The sequence below is a fragment of the Gadus chalcogrammus genome, chromosome 15 (assembly GCF_026213295.1).
Source record: "Gadus chalcogrammus isolate NIFS_2021 chromosome 15, NIFS_Gcha_1.0, whole genome shotgun sequence".
Lineage (NCBI taxonomy): Eukaryota > Metazoa > Chordata > Actinopteri > Gadiformes > Gadidae > Gadus > Gadus chalcogrammus.
The window spans coordinates 7,950,446-7,967,858 of NC_079426.1; the positions used below are offsets into that span (position 1 = coordinate 7,950,446).

Below are 17,413 nucleotides of genomic sequence, written 5' to 3' on the forward strand. Positions count from 1 at the left end.
GGAGGGAATGGGATACGATAGGAAACATGAGAAGATATTTAAATGTTACTCGGAGCTCCTTTAAGCTTTAATAGTAGTGACTATGGATAGCAGTGACTAAGTGTGCAGCAGAGAGAGAAAGATTTGCAACCAGATAAAGGAGGAAGAGATAGCTGTATTTTATCATTTTGTTTTTAGTGATCATCACTGGCTTTAGACTGACTCCCGCTGTCTCGAGCCGATCAGCTGATGCACAGCTCTTTGATAAGGAGATGAAAACTAAACTAAACTTTCCTGACCTGGCTCTGCTGACTTAAGGTGGAACACTCAAATATAGCCTTAATGAATAAATATTCTTTCTAAACACAATTTATTGTGTGATTTTCAACAGTAGCCTACAGTAGTCCTAGATTCTGTGCGCCGATCGCCACTTGCTAAAACACAACCGCAGACCACGTGAACACACAGCCGTCTTTTTTTTCGCATATTCGCCCAACTCGTCCGCTGTTCACATGCGTCCCGAACCGTGATGGTTGACCCCGGGTAACCCGTGATCCGTTGCACCACAATACAGTCATTATACTGCTATTTGTCACAAACAGTTACTAGAAATGTGACAGTTAAACTAATCGTTGTCTTTATCTTTTGTATCACAGTGGGGTAAAGTGGAAAAATACCTGGGAGCCAAAGGAACTCACTATTTAAAACCATCCAATATGGTACTGTATTTTTTATTTTTGTGTTTCTTACTTTACTAACTCCACTTACACTCTTGTATATTATGGATAGCATAATCCATATTTGGAATTGGAATTATTTGTACCCGACAATTGTCTCTGAGGGATTTACATTGTTATTTGAAGGAAAACATAAGGTATCTGCAAACTTTTTGTTTAGAGCCGTCATTTCCAATAGCTTTTTCTTTTGCCACACATTTATACATACTGTGCTTGTTTTATTTTCTATCTGTATTCCTCTTTTGCCTCAGGTTCAGCAACAGTTCCGCTTTTAGTTGTAATATATATACAGCTCTCCTTTATGACAACCTTTCCCACTTTAATAAAGTTGGATTGATAAAGGCTGTTTTGAATAGTGCACCCCTCTGGTTCTGCTTGTGAAAACTATGAATACATTACTATTGTGTTGTTATTATTAGTATTAGTATGGCACATTTCTTTCATAACTATTATTATTGTTATGAATGGCGTTCCGGTGCCTCTCTGTCTTGCTAGTAGTACGGATGCAGAAGGACTTCAGATGCTGCCAAAAAGGAGGGGGGGGCCAGATCCACACCGTCTCGTCACCACGAGGGCCAGATTCACACCGTCTAATTGTTTATAGAATATCTATTCTTCCTTTTCCCTAACATTTGTGTTCTTTTGTCTATCTTCCATGATTGGCTGAGCGATGGTTGAAAGAGGGGGATCTCCCCCTCTTTCAACCAAGCACTCTCCATGCTGCCCTCAGAGTTATCTCAGAGTTCTGTGTGGAATCCTAGGATCGGACGCTCCACCAAGTGCTAGTGTCTCACATCAGCATTGACTCACCGTCTATCAGGATAGTACTATTTCTAGTCAAATGCCTGTTTCAACCTTTAAGTTCATTTTAGCGTCACTCATTGGTTGTCTGTTTGTCCTCTTCCAGTTTTCCCTGGTGGAGACGAGACGGTGTGTATCTGGTCCCCCCCCTTTGGCAGCATCTGAAGTCCTTCTGCATCCGTACTATTCACACCTTACTTTACTGTTACCATGTATACATATGGTCAACGACCAAACTCATTCGTGAACCTCCTGTACTTATGACATCTATTGCAGTGTGTCCGTCCTGGGAGAGGGATCCCTTACTCTGTCAACTCTCCCTGAGATTTCCCGGAGTTTTTTCTCAGCCGAGCTAAGGGTGTAAGGGCAGGGTGTCATATTGTATTGAATGTGAAGCCCACTGAGACAAATGTCTATTTGTGATATTGGGCTATACAAATGAAAATTATTTGATCTGATTTGATTTTGTGCAATAAAAATATAATTTGATTTATTCTTTTATGTACAACTTTTTGGGAAATAACAAACTTTTTGTGTATTCCATTCTTACACACTTGAATTTTTATGATTTTGACGATTGCTAAGATAAGGGACTTAATGGGTAAGTTCTCAAAAACTAGCATTTTTGTCATTTTCCTACTGAAAGATTTAAAAACTGCAGGGACTAGAAGTCATCCCTGTATTAGGATAGTATCAATATCTTTAAAAAAATAAATAAAGTTTAACTTATTACATGTATTTAACTTATTACATGTCTCTAACAACTCCAGAAATTATAGAGACCACTCATATTTTCCATGACTTCGAATTTGTTTTGATATGAAAGAGGATTGTTTAATGAGAGGGAGAGCAAGGAGGAGGAAGAGATGAGGATGAGGAGGGTGACCTTCGATGAATGAATATATGATACCCATATCAACCGCATCATCTCGCACAATGTTATAGCCTACTTGTTATAGGCCTATGCCTACATTTCAGAATGAAAATGCGTTTGGGTAACACTTGAGAAAATTGCTCAGATCTGTCTTTTAATAGCCTAGTAAGGCTATAACGAAGTTTCCAATACGGTTTTATCCGTAGTCATTATGCACATTTTCTTATTACCTAAAAGGTAACGGTTTAAACGTGAGGTCAACAGTTGTCTTTGAATACCGATCAAATACAGAAGTAGTCCACACACAACTTGAACAATAAATGACTGGGGGCAGTGTGGGATTCCTCCGCTGGGCATCAGGACGACTTCGGCGAGGCGGGCCATCAGATGACCTCCGCCGGGCATGGTTGTGGCGGAACTAGCGCGTTCTGCTACGGTTTTAACACTTCTGGCCAAAATATATTAACCTTTTTTAAATTGAGATCAATTGGCTTTAGTGTTATAATGAGATCGGCTTCCCTAAATATGTCATATATGATCATTGATCCAATAAATCTATGTTTTCGCAACCCTAATTTGCAAACAGCCAGAACTACGAACCTAAATACACTTTCGCACAATACCAGCCAATATGTCACAAACAAACTGTTATTTATACTGGTTTTGCTATTGTAGATATTCTCATTGCAGTGTATTTACACTTTCGGCAGTAACTTACAGTTTATGTCCGTAACAGATAAGTTATATATTTAGTACACAAATATTTTATAGGCCATAACTCTAACCCTTGCTCGAAAACAAGAAAAACTACATATGGCTAACTAAAGGATTAGAGTGCATGACGCGTCTCTGGGAACCCCACTTAATCCTAACAACAAAACAAGTTAACAAAAGCCCCATTTGTCAACTGAGAACCCCAATTCCCAGAATCCCCCGCGGCTCCGGAACACGGCGTAGCTTATATTAATCTTTATTATCTGAATGGGAAATGCAATATTTTAGGACAGATACACCATTAAACGCGTTTCTAATGACATTTCTAGCGAGAAATGTACATTTTCCTTACATAATCTTCAGTCAGTGAATGTGTATGATCTTTATTAATCTTTATTATCTGAATGGGAAATGCAATATTTTAGGACAGATACACCATTAAACGCGTTTCTAATGACTTTTCTAGCGAGAAATGTACATTTTCCTTACATAATCTTCAGTAAGTGAATGTGTATGATCTTTATTAATCTTTATTATCTGAATGGGAAATGCAATATTTTAGGACCGATTCACCGTTAAACGTGTTTCTAATAACATTTCTAGCGAGAAATATACTTTTTACTTGCATAATCTTCAGTCAGTGATTGTGTCTGATCTTTAGTTTTATAGTTATTAGGATTTGATCGGCTCGCTCGCATGTTTCAACGACGTCAGGTTGCTTTCGCTAAACTAGCAGCTCACGTGCTTCCTGCGTTTGTGTTATTAAACTGTTACTTTATGTAACTTTTAATGATATCATCTTGTTAGAAACACGTATATCTGAGAGCCAACCCAGTCGCCAAAAGCATACGTTGACAGTGTACTTTTCGTGAACACTGGATTACGTCGCATTTCAACATAAAATAGCGTGTTATACACACACACACGCACGCACGCACACGCACAGACACACACACACAAGCACACACAAGCACACACACGCACGCACAGACACACAGACACACACACACACACGCACACACGCACACAGTGCATTTCGCTGCTAAAACAACAACAAAAAAATATTCCCTCAAATATTATTACTTTCAAAACGTTGGCCAAAATGGCCAATAATATCATTTTTTATTTGGGATGCTTCTAGGACATTTTGGGTGGATTTTGAACGGTATGTGGGGGGCACGTTTTTTGCAGGACCTGGCAACCCTGCGCTGTTGCCCGAGATCTTGATCCACCCCGGCGTGGTGCCGTCTCCTTTTGACCTTTTGACCCCCGACTTCAAAAACGTGGCCACAAACCAGCTGTGTCTACACACCTTTAGCCACAAATGTACACCTCCATCCCACAAAAAATGGGGACTAGAAACTAACCTCTGTCTTACGTACATTTACTGTACTGTTGGAGGTCACGCCCCTTTGCCGACCTTTTCGAGATAGCTAGGGATGCTAAAATGTTTACACACATTTCCCGGGTCCCCGTGTACGACATATCCGAGATTTGGAGGTCTAGCCCTTAGAGAAAAAAAGTTTTCCCAAATGGGGTGTCATTTGGACAAAGCCCCTCAGAAGTGTAGCCTGCAAGACCTAATGGTTCAGAATGTGGTGGAAAAACAGTTTTTGAGATAGGAAGCTCCTACCGCCCTGAAATTTTAATACCTTATTCTAGGGCCTAACTGGGACCTCCGCACCGAAACTTGGCCCGGTCGGACCCCGAGGGCAGGAAGGGGGGGCCTGCCCTCGGGGTCTGACCGGGCCAAGTCTCGGGCAGGAAGGGCCCCCCCTTCCTGCCCTCGGGGTCCGACCGGGCCAAGTTTCGGTGCGGAGGTCCCAGTTAGGCCCTAGAATAAGGTATTAAAATTTCAGGGCGGTAGGACCTTCCTATCTCAAAAACTGTTTTTCCACCACATTCTGAACCATTAGGTCTTGCAGGCTACACTTCTGAGGGGCTTTGTCCAAATGACACTCCATTTGGGAAAACTTTTTTTCTCTAAGGGCTAGAACTCCAAATCTCGGATATGTCGTACACGGGGCCCCGGGAAATGTGTGTAAACATTTTAGCATCCCTAGCTATCTCGAAAAGGTCGGCAAAGGGGCGTGACCTCCAACAGTACAGTAAATGTACGTAAGACAGAGGTTAGTTTCTAGTCCCCATTTTTTGTGGGATGGAGGTGTACATTTGTGGCTAAAGGTGTGTAGACACAGCTGGCCTGTGGCCACGTTTTTGAAGCCGGGGGTCAAAAGGTCAAAAGGAGCCGGCACCACGCCGCTTATGAGATAACAAAAAGTTAATGTGTGTTTCTCTCATAACTTTTTGTCATTATTAAAGAGAGGCCTGATTCTCAGATATGCATGTTGGATGGCTAGGGTGTAGGTCTGGGAAGAACTTCAGGCCAAAATATTGCAAGCGAGCCGCTGGGTGCAGGTGCAACGAGATGGAGCACTTGCTGAGCCTGGACTTTCATAATCTTCGCTCTGTGAATGTAAAGGATGTTTGGTCAGATGTTACGACGAAGAATCATAATGTGAATGGGAATATTCTATAAATCTCTTGATATCATCTTTCGTCTCAACACTTCTGCTGCAGCCACTTAAAGTCTCACTCCGAGAACCTTAAAATATGAATCAATCCATTAGAAGTATGAAAATATCTTCCCGGTGGTGCAACTGAGCAAACAAGGTGTCCTTTGACATCTACGTTTCGAGACGATTGCAACAGTGCCACACATGATCATATTTGAATATGTTTCGGGGTAGTAATTAGCTGTCGATTTTGGAGGCCTTTATCAATAATGACCAGCTATAGATTTGCTTCCCGATGGAGATTTTTGACAAATTACATGTTAATTAGCATCTACACGTTAAGCTGAGTCCAATGAGATCAAGCTCGGCCTCTTGCTACACCGAGATCATGTCCTAGACCTAGGTGTACCATGTAAAATACATGTTACCACTAGCTAGAGTGTCGTTCTTGGTGTCATTGGACTCAGCTCAACGTGTAGATGCTAAATAACATGTCATTTGTGACAAATCTTTATCGGGAAGCAAATCAATAGCTGCTCAGTATTGATTACGGCCTCCAATTTCGACAGCTAATTACTACCATTAAACATGTTCGAATATGCTCATGTGTGGCACCGTTGCAATCTCCTGGAAGCGTAGATGTTGAAGGACACCTTGTTCGTCCTCTTACTCCACCGGGAAGATATTTACATGCTTCTGATTGACTAATGAATTGATTCAGCTATTCCCCCAGAAGTCTGGGGTCAAAAGGTCAAATGGAGACGGCACCACGCGGGGTGGATCCAGATCTCGGGCAACAGCGCGGGGTTGCCAGGTCCTGCAAAAAACGTGCCCCCCACATACCGTTCAAAATCCACCCAAAATGTCCTAGAAGCATCCCAAATAAAAAATGATATTATTGGCCATTTTGGCCAACGTTTTGAAAGTAATAATATTTGAGGGAATATTTTGTTGTTGTTGTTTTAGCAGCGAAATGCACCGTGTGCGTGTGTGCGTGTGTGTGTCTGTGTCTGTGTGTCTGTGCGTGCGTGTGTGTGCTTGTGTGTGCTTGTGTGTGTGTCTGTGCATGTGCGTGCGTGTGTGTGTGTGTGTGTATAACACGCTATTTTATGTTGAAATGCGACGTAATCCAGTGTTCACGAAAAGTACACTGTCAACGTATGCTTTTGGCGACTGGGTTGGCTCTCAGATATACGTGTTTCTAACAAGATGATATCATTAAAAGTTACATAAAGTAACAGTTTAATAACACAAACGCAGGAAGCACGTGAGCTGCTAGTTTAGCGAAAGCAACCTGACGTCGTTGAAACATGCGAGCGAGCCGATCAAATCCTAATAACTATAAAACTAAAGATCAGACACAATCACTGACTGAAGATTATGCAAGTAAAAAGTATATTTCTCGCTAGAAATGTTATTAGAAACGCGTTTAATGGTGTATCTGTCCTAAAATATTGCATTTCCCATTCAGATAATAAAGATTAATAAAGATCATACACATTCACTGACTGAAGATTATGTAAGGAAAATGTACATTTCTCGATAGAAATGTCATTAGAAACGCGTTTAATGGTGTATCTGTCCTAAAATATTGCATTTCCCATTCAGATAATAAAGATTAATATAAGCTACGCCGTGTTCCGGAGCCGCGGGGGATTCCGGGAATTGGGGTTCTCAGTTGACAAATGGGGCTTTTGTTAACTTGTTTTGTTGTTCGGATTAAGTGGGGTTAATGGGTTCGGGATGTTATGTGGTTGTGTGTTGTTCTATTAACATTGTTCGTGTGTTCATTATTGTCGACACCGTCACCGAGAGTGACGTGACCATCGTTTCGTGCAGCTGTTCCGTGTTGTCTCGTTCAATAAAAACCAACTCTCGTTGTCGAGCGTGCCCCCCCCTTACAAACGTGTCTCCCCCCCCCCTCAACAAACGTGTCCCCCCCCCCCCCCACCTTCAACTAACGTGTTAGTTGAAGAGAATAGGGTTGAATTGTTTGGAGAATAGGGTTGCAAAAACATATTCATTGGATGTATCAAATATCTAGGACAGCCGATATCGTTATTGCACTAAAGCTAGAGAATCCATGAAATAAAGTGTGGATTTTCTTGGTTTACTCGCTCGCGCACTGATCGATTCTAAATTGAAAGGGTGATGGCACTTATTCAATAACCTGATATGAGTAAGGCCTATAACGCTTTATGAGGTGTGCATCTGTAATTACTTAATACTAAAGTATGTTTAATGCATCTTAAATTGCTGCAAATAGGTTTAAACACAACAGACAGAAGCAGTGGGTTATACTGATATGTATTTTGTTTAAGCTGGTCTTGATGCCAAGGTCAACATTTCAGCAGAAGCAATACAACTTAAAACACATTTTGCCATAATGAAAGCAAGAAACACTGCTTCTAATAATGAAAAAAACTACAACTATGGCTAACTACAGCCTTAGAGTGCATGACGCACACTTATGTTTATAGCTAATTGTCCTCTCAAACTTTCTAAATTAAATGAAATACATAAAAACCCTATTGACACATTTTATTTCTTGAAAGTTTGTAGTTAAGGTTCCTCCTCTGAAAATCCTTCACTGCTGTCATCCTGTTCGCCCTCCTCTTCACAGTTGTCAATGTCTTCCTCCAGAAAAGAAGGGTCCGTGACGACATGAGCGTAGGCGCTGGTCACTGTTCCCAGTTGTCTCTGCAGAATGTGTTTATTTTGTAGAACACAGCAATACAGTCCTCTGTATCCGTCCTCGTTCAGGTCTGTAGGAAAAGCTAAAGTAAGGAGTAAAGACAAAAAGGATTACCGCCTGCAATAAACCAAAACAGCTTGCTCAATTCCAGATTTAAAGAAGTTTCTACATTTTAGTCAAATCAATGCAATTACATAACACCTTAATCGTCCTGCTGAGTAATATATGCACATGTTAATATAACATGGTAGCTTTGCTTGGGAACGTATCCTTATAAAAGAAGCATTGAAGGAACATACTACAGTTTTTGAGGTCCTCTGTATTCTGAGCAAGCAGATTGTTCAGTTTGTCCAATCCCTTCTTCAGGTACTGACAATGCTGAGTCATTTCTTTCACGACGATTGCTTTCTCCTCGTCCAAACGCCTGACCAGCATGACCTGGTCGAAGAGACGCCGCTTCAAGCGGAGGCTTATCACTGTTTAAAGTACAAAATACAAAAACCAGGTATGACAAAATCGAATCACTAAGTGTTCCACCACAGGTCCAGCTCAAAGTGTCCCTATTTGAGGGCTGACAAGCCTTATATGGCATGTCATGTTGTGGAAGGTTCCATGTCTTATGATTGGAAGTGAGGATAAGATGTTACTACTTGAATTTCACACTTTACATACCATCTCCTTGTGCTTCCCAAGGCAGAATAAGATCATCGGAGAGACTGGATGTTTCCTCTGTGTTGATCTTCTCTTCACTGGTAGCTGTCGAGTTGTAGAGCAGGATCTTCTCTTGGAGCTTCTTCTTCTGCTCTCCAATCTTCCTTCTCTTCCTCTGTCTTGTCTGGTTGCTGTCTGTAATATTAACAATGTAATTAAAGAAAAACAACAAAGAATGATTTAGTTTGAAAAAAGAGAAGAAAAAACTCTTAAGTAAAGTTATAGCAAATACCATTTTGTCGATAGAGGTCATGCTTTTTCCTTCGGAGAGAGTAAATGATTTCATCAATTTCTCTCCGGAGCTCTTCCTGAATATTATGAGGAGCACCATTTCTTTCTGAAAAAAAACAAACAAACAAGCAATGATTGACTGAAAAAAAAAACAGTCTAAAGTATGGCCTGGCAGTACCAACATCCATATTAAATACCTGTGGCAGCCCATTGCTTCACATCCAACACCCACTGCTCAGTGTCCTGCAGTGAGATGTTGAATTCCTGCTTGAGACTCTCAAGGTTGGCTTCTTCCACTTCTGCCCTCTGTGTACTCTATTTAGAATGTTTCAAAACATATATATATATATACATATAAGGCCTGAGGTGTAATCTCTTAGTTTAATATCAACCTGCTGTTAAAATTGAAAGGTTTCATAAATTCTTTACCTTCAGCAACGTATGCCCAATGCCATAATTCAAAACTATACCATGTAACAGTAAGATCACAAATGTAAAAGTTAACCTAAAGTATAGGCTTCTTACTTTTACAAATCTTTTTGCTAGTGCCTTGTGGAGACCGTCCACCTTCCTTTGGTTCCAAACCATGGCAAGCACCGTTAGCATATCTGATCTGCCTGTAAAAAGCAGGAGACATAATTTAATCAATTTGAAGTCTTGTATCGTGTCAAAGCGTACAATCGTTTAAAACTAACCTGACTTGGTCATGTACTTTGTGGTGAGAGCTGCCCTTGACAGGAAACTGTTCACTTGCTCTACCTCCTCTCCAACAGTGTTTCCTGCACCATCCTGACTTCTGCCCCCCCACCTCACCTGCACCAAAAAAAACAAACGATGGGATCATGACATTTGGCATTACAATCTAGTTACAATGCTTTGAATCCCCAATTAACTGTTGGTGCTATGAGCTCATTTTAGAAGGGATACATTTCTTGCACACTGTACCTCACATTTGCCAGTGTGAGCCTTGGCATGCATTACAGAGAGAAATGGCTTCATCTCTGTAAGGTGTCGGAGCTGAGGCAACTTTTCTGCCATCTTCTCCAAGTATGGCCAGTACCTGTTGTGGGAAAGACAGCAATATTTGGGAGGTATGTTAGCATATGTAAGGAGACAGATCCTGCCCAAGAAAATGACCAGGAAACAAATATATTAAAGCTAATTTTAATTATATCTGCTGGTCCAACCTGCCGTTTGTAGGATTTTGGGTTTTATTTCCTAGCAGATTTTGTAGAAAGTAATTATAATATCCATAAGTACGTTTAATTTAGTGCATAATAGCTGAGAAAGGGTCTCATATGTCCATATTTCTCCATACCTTGGACCAAGGCCTAGTGCCGCCATGTTGAAAGCATCATAGTTGGAATGTCATCAGGTGCATTGTTTAGAATTGTTCTTGCCCAAAATACTGGAAACTATATACATCAGTGAAAACTACAATAATGATTTAGCGATAATTATGAATACCTGCAAGTAAGGTCCATGCAAAAGAATGTTGCATTTGTGGCTTGAGCCAGCTCCTTCTGCAGGAACATGGGGTATGCATAGACTTCCCCACGGTAGTGGTTCAGGCCCTGCAGCAACATTCCATGCCTGCACACAGCTATGTGCAGGCCCTCTTCATCCACCTTGGCCCTTGACTTCTGGGACGTTTCCCTGCCTGCTGTAAATGATGCTGGCCCACAGACATCACGACCAGTCCTCTGAAAGTAAATACAATCTGTTACATGCAGTACTAGGATAGATGAAAAATAAAGGAAAGTGAGATAAATAAAACCTTACGCTCAACATCTGGCTTCTGATCTGGTCTACAAAGGCAGAAACTTTAGCATCATCAGCAATGAACCGTCCTTCAAAAAGAGATGGTTCATCAGTCCTGTTAATTGAGAAGAATTTGTTATCACACATGTCAAAATGTAAGAAAAATAATGATTGCTAAAAGTGAAGAACATCCTTACAGATGTTTGTCATTGAAGTGGTCCATGAAGAGACATAAAACGTCAGTGACGTATTTAATGGACTGTCATTGTACTTCAACCCCACAAGATGGTTTCAAATTGGGTGATGTGTTGGGTTTAAAGTATTAACTTATGGTGAATGTGGAACATATAAGCATTTTTATATACTGTATAACATCACTTTCTGTTTGTAATTCCATGAATATAATACGTTTTTTGATTGCCGACAATAGTTTCCAAGTTCTGATGATGAAAACATGAAATGAGACAAATTATTAAATTTTTAACTGTTATGAATTTAATGATTCCACTCACCCCTTGGACTTCTTGAAGCGGTAATGCTTTCGATTACCATCCACAGATATAGCCAGCATGTCTGGTGTGCATGCTGGACATTGGAAGGGCTCAACCAGGCAGAGGTCTTTTTTTTTTAAATTGCAGAAAGCAAACTCACGAAAGACCCTGTGGAAGGTATCGCCACAGATACGGCCCGTCTGTAAAAACAATGGTATTACTTTGGTTAATACTTCCCTTAATCAAAGATTACAATATAAAAAATCCTGCAAATTAAAGGAAAGTTCTTACCCTTCCTGTGCGAAGGGATCGATGTTCAAGCATTTTGAGAAATGCTTGTTGAGACAGAGCTGGGCTGGATAACTTCATCTGCTCAAATGATGTGAAGACATCGAACTTGTACAGGAGTTGGCAGCTGGTGGTTGCTGGCCAGTATCTGCATCCAAGCAAGTCACTTGTTCCTGGAGTCCATTTGCAAGAACAACTTGGACAGCACACAGCAGGCAAGCACAATTGGTATGGACCTGAAAACAGACAATCCTATTATTTGAACATGTTCTATACAACATAGCACAAAAAGGATAATAGTCACAGTTTTACATGCTTCACTTCACATCACCTTCCGATGGAATATAAATAACAAAAGGAAAAGGCACCATACCGTTGATAGTCACCAAGACAGTCTGCTTTCCAGGGAGAATGGAGAAGTCTTGGTTTGGACCACAGGAGCAGATTTGGGTTGGTGGAGGAATCGGAAGAATGCACACTACAGTAGGGAAAATGTCTGGACAGTTATCACTTAAATTCAAAAAGTACAACACATTAAAACAGTTAAAGGAAACTTTAGACATATTATATTCTGCACCTGCAGATGTTGTACTACACATCATGAAAACAATGTGAGGGTAAATCTACTATTTCTTTGTATGTACCTTGTTCACCAAGTTGATGTTGGCCACCTTCACCCACCACCACAAAGGATGTGGGGGGAATGGATTCGAAAAAACCATCAATCATGGCCTCTCTGTCATGGAAGATGTTTTTCCTGTGGATAGTCACGTCACATGCTGAACAGAGAAACTGAGTTCCTGAGGCAACACAGTCGAGGCACCGGACCACAGCATCAACAGTTTGGCATTGCTGACAACAATGCCTGTTCACAGTCTCTGCTGCCAACATGGAATTCAGAAGCTCTGGCATTGCAGCCCTGAATTTTCTTTCGCAGATGGTTTGTCTTCTGCTCCATGCAGACATGGTGGGTGTCTGCTCCTCTTCTGCTGATGCAGGGACAGTGACAGTACTCAGCAGATTCCTGAGTGCCTGAAGATGTTGATCTAATTTGATGAAAGAAAAAGAAAAAAAATTGTTTCTCGATTCATTGCTCAGGTTGACTGAATGTCACAATTCAATATGCGCACCAAGACTTGGGACATCCTGAGAAATATCAGCCGTGTGCGACTCCCCAACATCTAGGAGTTCCCTACGGGCAACATGCTGAACTGAAAACACAAATATGATAAAAAAGGAGTTAGAAAAATTGGCAATTCATTCATTGCTCAGGTTGACTATATTTAAAATGTCATAAATGTCAATATGCGCACTGAGACTTGGGACATCCTGAGAAGTATCAGCCGTCTGCGACTCATCCACCCAAGGGGGTTCCCTTGGGGCGACAGACTGAACTGAAAACACAAATATGAAAAAAAAGGAGTTAGAAAAATTGGTAATTCATTCATTGCTCAGGTTGACTGTATTTAAAATGTCACAATTCAATATGCGCACCAAGACTTGGGACATCCTGAGAAATATCAGCCGTCTGCGACTCATCCACCCAAGGGGGTTCCCTTGGGGCGACAGACTGAACTGAAAACACAAATATGAAAAAGGAAAAATGATCGTTGACCAAAGGCATTCAAAATTGTGAATGACAGTGTAACCAACTATTTAATATTGCTGACCAGATCGATTCCTCCGAAAATGTTGGGGTACGATGTTCCCATCCTGGTCCCTCTTCCTCCACGTAACATTGGAGCCTCCAGTCCCCCGTCGGTTTCTTGGCTTCGAAGGCTGAAAGTAAAAACAAGGATGATATTGAATGTACTGGGACACAAACATAATGTTCAGGTTTGTGCAGCAGAAGTGTTTAATCCCATAATGGAGAAATAATAGAAAAGTTTTTACTCTTCTGGCAGCAAACTCATCTGCCAAGCCATTCCCCGCCCTCAGCAATTCCTGTAGTCTCGAGTGCTCAGAAGACATTGTTAGACAAAACAAACAAACAAAAAACACAACAACAACAATAACACCACAATAGAAATGTTTGTAACAAAGAATAAAAAAGTGGCCCTAAAAAGGGCCGTTGGCTTTATCGTATTTACGAAATCAACAGGTGGTTGGATTCACAAGACCTGTAAAAAAAGCAAACATAAAATGAGTTGTATAATCATGCTTTTAATTGCTACCACTGAATTAATACTCCTTAAAGGGTAACTGCACCCCCTGTTTAAGCGTACTGCACAATTTAGAAAAATGCGCTTAGACCATGGCTTAGACCATGGATTCTAAATTTTGTTTTATAACAATTGTTTTTAAACATTCCGAAATCAGACCCTGCCGGTAGAAGTGAAGGGTGTTAACCCCCGAAATAAGATCTTTGGAGGGACGGTATAACAGTAGTAGCTCATGGACCAGCCATGGACCTATAGAGAGCGTGACCGGCTCTGCGGCGACGTGATGACGTCAATGCCCTACTGTTGTGGCTGAACCAGGATCAGTAGCTGCAAGCAGCCAAACAGTACGTTAGCCCGTGCCGTGTTTTAAACTGCTAACGGCCCGTATGTGTCGGGGCCGGGGCATAGATAGTATATAAAGTCAACTGCCGCGGGTGAGAGTTGATGTCGAAGCAACAGGAGGAGAAACATTGTCAGACAGCCCTAAAGATTTCACAATTAAATATGCATACCAAGACTAGGGACATCAAGAGAAATCTCCGTCGCATGTGGCTCATCCACTTCTGGAAGCTCCCTGGGGCCGGCAGGTTTAACTGAAAACACAAAACATGGAGGAACAATTATAAGTGACTGAATGCATTGAAAACTGTGAACAGTAAAACCATTTCCTTTTTCTGACCAGATCGATACTTCCTAATAATTTGGGGGATCGATGTTCCCATCCTGGGCCAACATAGCTGTCACACATATCACAGCGCATGACTTGGCCGGCGAAAACTGGAGCCCTCCGATGGACTTGTGAAGGCATCTAAAGCGCAACTTCCACCTCCCGATCGTGCGCTCAGGATTAGGACTGATATATATGTCGGCCTAGGCTTAATCAATTGTTTTTTAATATCTTTAGCATTCATATTATTGCAATCTATTCTTTTCGTAGGCTACTCTGCGGTTGGCCTTGATGGGGAGATATTTTAACCCTTTTTAACCCCATTTTCCTCCGACATGTCTGCGTCTCCCCCTGCGTCATAGCCCGTTTCAGCACCATGTCAGTGGACAGGTACAACCCTACGATCGTCTTGAGTGAAGCGAATGCGCGTTCACGTTAAGAGGAGTTTCGGGAAACGCTCCAAAGAAATTATCGATGGTTCGAAAGATCCATCTTTCGAACCATCTTACGAGCGAAGATCCATCGATATCGGGAAACGGGGCCCTGGTCTCTCTTCCTCCAGGACACATGCAAGCCTTGACTCTGTGGCTCTTTGCTTTCTTTGAAGGATAGAAGTAAAAACAAGGATAATAAAATTGCCTGTAGTGGAGCGGGGACATTATAAATTTAAATAATTGTAGGTAAATCCTATAATGCAGATCTTACAGAAAAATAAAAACTACTTTTTTAGTTGCTAACTCCTCCATCAAGGCTTCCCCCACCTCCAGCCATTCTTTCAATTGTCTATTTGACACAGATGCCATATTTTAGACAAATATAAAACATAAAAAGACAATCACAATAAAAACTAAAAACAAGGACAATTTTCGCTAAAAAGACATAATGACAAAATGGCCCTTAATAGAGCCGTTGGATTTCTAAATTGTGTTATGGAGATTTGAAAGGTGGCTTGATGTGTAAGAAGAAACCCATCTAATTAGTTCAATAATATTATTGTTGGCACTCAACAACTATTAGGGTAAATATAATAAGCCTATATTATTATTCCTAGCTGTTATTTCACTATTCACTTGTTTAAAAAAAATAATGCAGAATTTGACTTTCTAATGACCGTTTCATTCTGTATTTTTCCACGTGTCGTGTGTGCTGCTTATTAGAATAAAATTGACATGAATGATGAGGATTGGACTGTATAGGTTGGAGCGAAAGCACCTTTTAAATACCATATATGGATAGCACTAGCTAGATTTTACGTTAGCATGTTAGTGTTATAGCTTTAAACAAGGTAGCCTTAAATAACATCTTCCAGAATCCTTTGCAAATGGACTGTAACAAAACATGAAACTGAACCAACTTTATGTTGCGTGATTTACAGAAACATCGCTAAAAACAGATTAATACCTGATAAAAACGCTAATTTAAAAACGAATATTACAAGAAGCTAACAAACTTACCAGAAAGACGGCGTTGAATCTTGTTTCGTCGCACGTTGATTCGGAGGTCAAAGGTCTGAATAAGGCGCGTCCTGAGCAACCACGAGCGTCCACGAGCGGCCCCGAGACGTCAGAATGTCTTTATTTGCGTGACCGCTAGAGGCGCTAAATACGCTCCAGTGGGTCGTAATTTGGGGCGGTACAAACGACCTGTGCGGTCGTATTTTCTAGGAGGGCTGCGGCCTGTCCTAGAAAATACGACCGCATAGGTCGTTTGTACCGCCCCAAATTACGACCCACTGGAGCGTATTTAGCGCCTCTAGCGGTCATGCAAATAATGACATTCTGAAGTCTCGGGGCCGCTCGTGGACGCTCGTGGTTGCTCGGGACGCGCGTAGCCATATTAATCGTTATTATCTGAATGGGAAATGCAATATTTTAGGACAGATACACAATTAAACGTGTTTCTAATGACATTTTTAGCGAGAAATGTACATTTTCCTTGCATAATCTTCAGTCAGTGAATGGCCCGGTCGGACCCCGAGGGCCGGAAGGGGGGGCCTGCCCTCGGGGTCTGACCGGGCCAAGTTTCGGGCAGGAAGGGCCCCCCCTTCCTGCCCTCGGGGTCCGACCGGGCCAAGTTTCGGAGCGGAGGTCCAAGTTAGGCCCTAGAATAAGGTATTAAAATTTCAGGGCGGTAGGACCTTCCTATCTCAAAAACTGTTTTTCCACCACATTCTGAACCATTAGGTCTTGCAGGCTACACTTCTGAGGGGCTTTGTCCAAATGACACTCCATTTGGGAAAACTTTTTTTCTCTAAGGGCTAGAACTCCAAATCTCGGATATGTCGTTCACGGGGCCCCGGGAAATGTGTGTAAACATTTTAGCATCCCTAGCTATCTCGAAAAGGTCGGCAAAGGGGCGTGACCTCCAACAGTACAGTAAATGTACATAAGACAGAGGTTAGTTTCTAGTCCCCATTTTTTGTGGGATGGAGGTGTACATTTGTGGCTAAAGGTGTGTAGACACAGCTGGCCTGTGGCCACGTTTTTGAAGTCGGGGTTCAAAAGGTCAAAAGGAGCCGGCACCACGCCGCTTATGATAACAAAAAGTTAATGTGTGTTTCTCTCATAACTTTTTGTCATTATTAAAGAGAGGCCTGATTCTCAGATATGCATGTTGGATGGCTAGGGTGTAGGTCTGGACAGAACTTCAGGCCAAAATCTTGCAAGCGAGCCGCTGGGTGAGTTGAAACGAGATGGAGCACTTGCTGAGTCATTTCCTGTAGTGCTGGAGCCACAGGTTGAAGCGTATGCGTCCTTTGAGACCCCCTTTGATATATAAGAGACCCT

At 41.6% G+C, this 17,413-nt stretch overlaps 1 protein-coding gene across 1 annotated transcript; it reads right to left on the reverse strand.

Annotated features, from left to right (window-relative positions):
- Positions 1–7,909: 7,909 nt before the first annotated feature.
- LOC130404849 (uncharacterized) lies at positions 7,910–16,161 on the reverse strand. The gene is made up of 21 exons (XM_056609787.1): positions 16,082–16,161; positions 14,473–14,553; positions 13,692–13,918; positions 13,469–13,577; positions 13,293–13,373; positions 13,112–13,192; positions 12,929–13,009; positions 12,443–12,844; positions 12,172–12,276; positions 11,802–12,034; positions 11,532–11,710; positions 11,041–11,134; positions 10,726–10,961; positions 10,204–10,318; positions 9,954–10,071; positions 9,784–9,875; positions 9,456–9,573; positions 9,260–9,364; positions 8,989–9,162; positions 8,616–8,792; positions 7,910–8,398 (listed from the first exon to the last, which is right to left on the reverse strand). Exons 3-21 carry the CDS (start codon positions 13,767–13,769, stop codon positions 8,184–8,186), a joined length of 2,793 nt encoding a protein of 930 aa, XP_056465762.1. The 5' UTR covers positions 13,770–13,918; positions 14,473–14,553; positions 16,082–16,161; the 3' UTR covers positions 7,910–8,183.
- Positions 16,162–17,413: the final 1,252 nt, after the last annotated feature.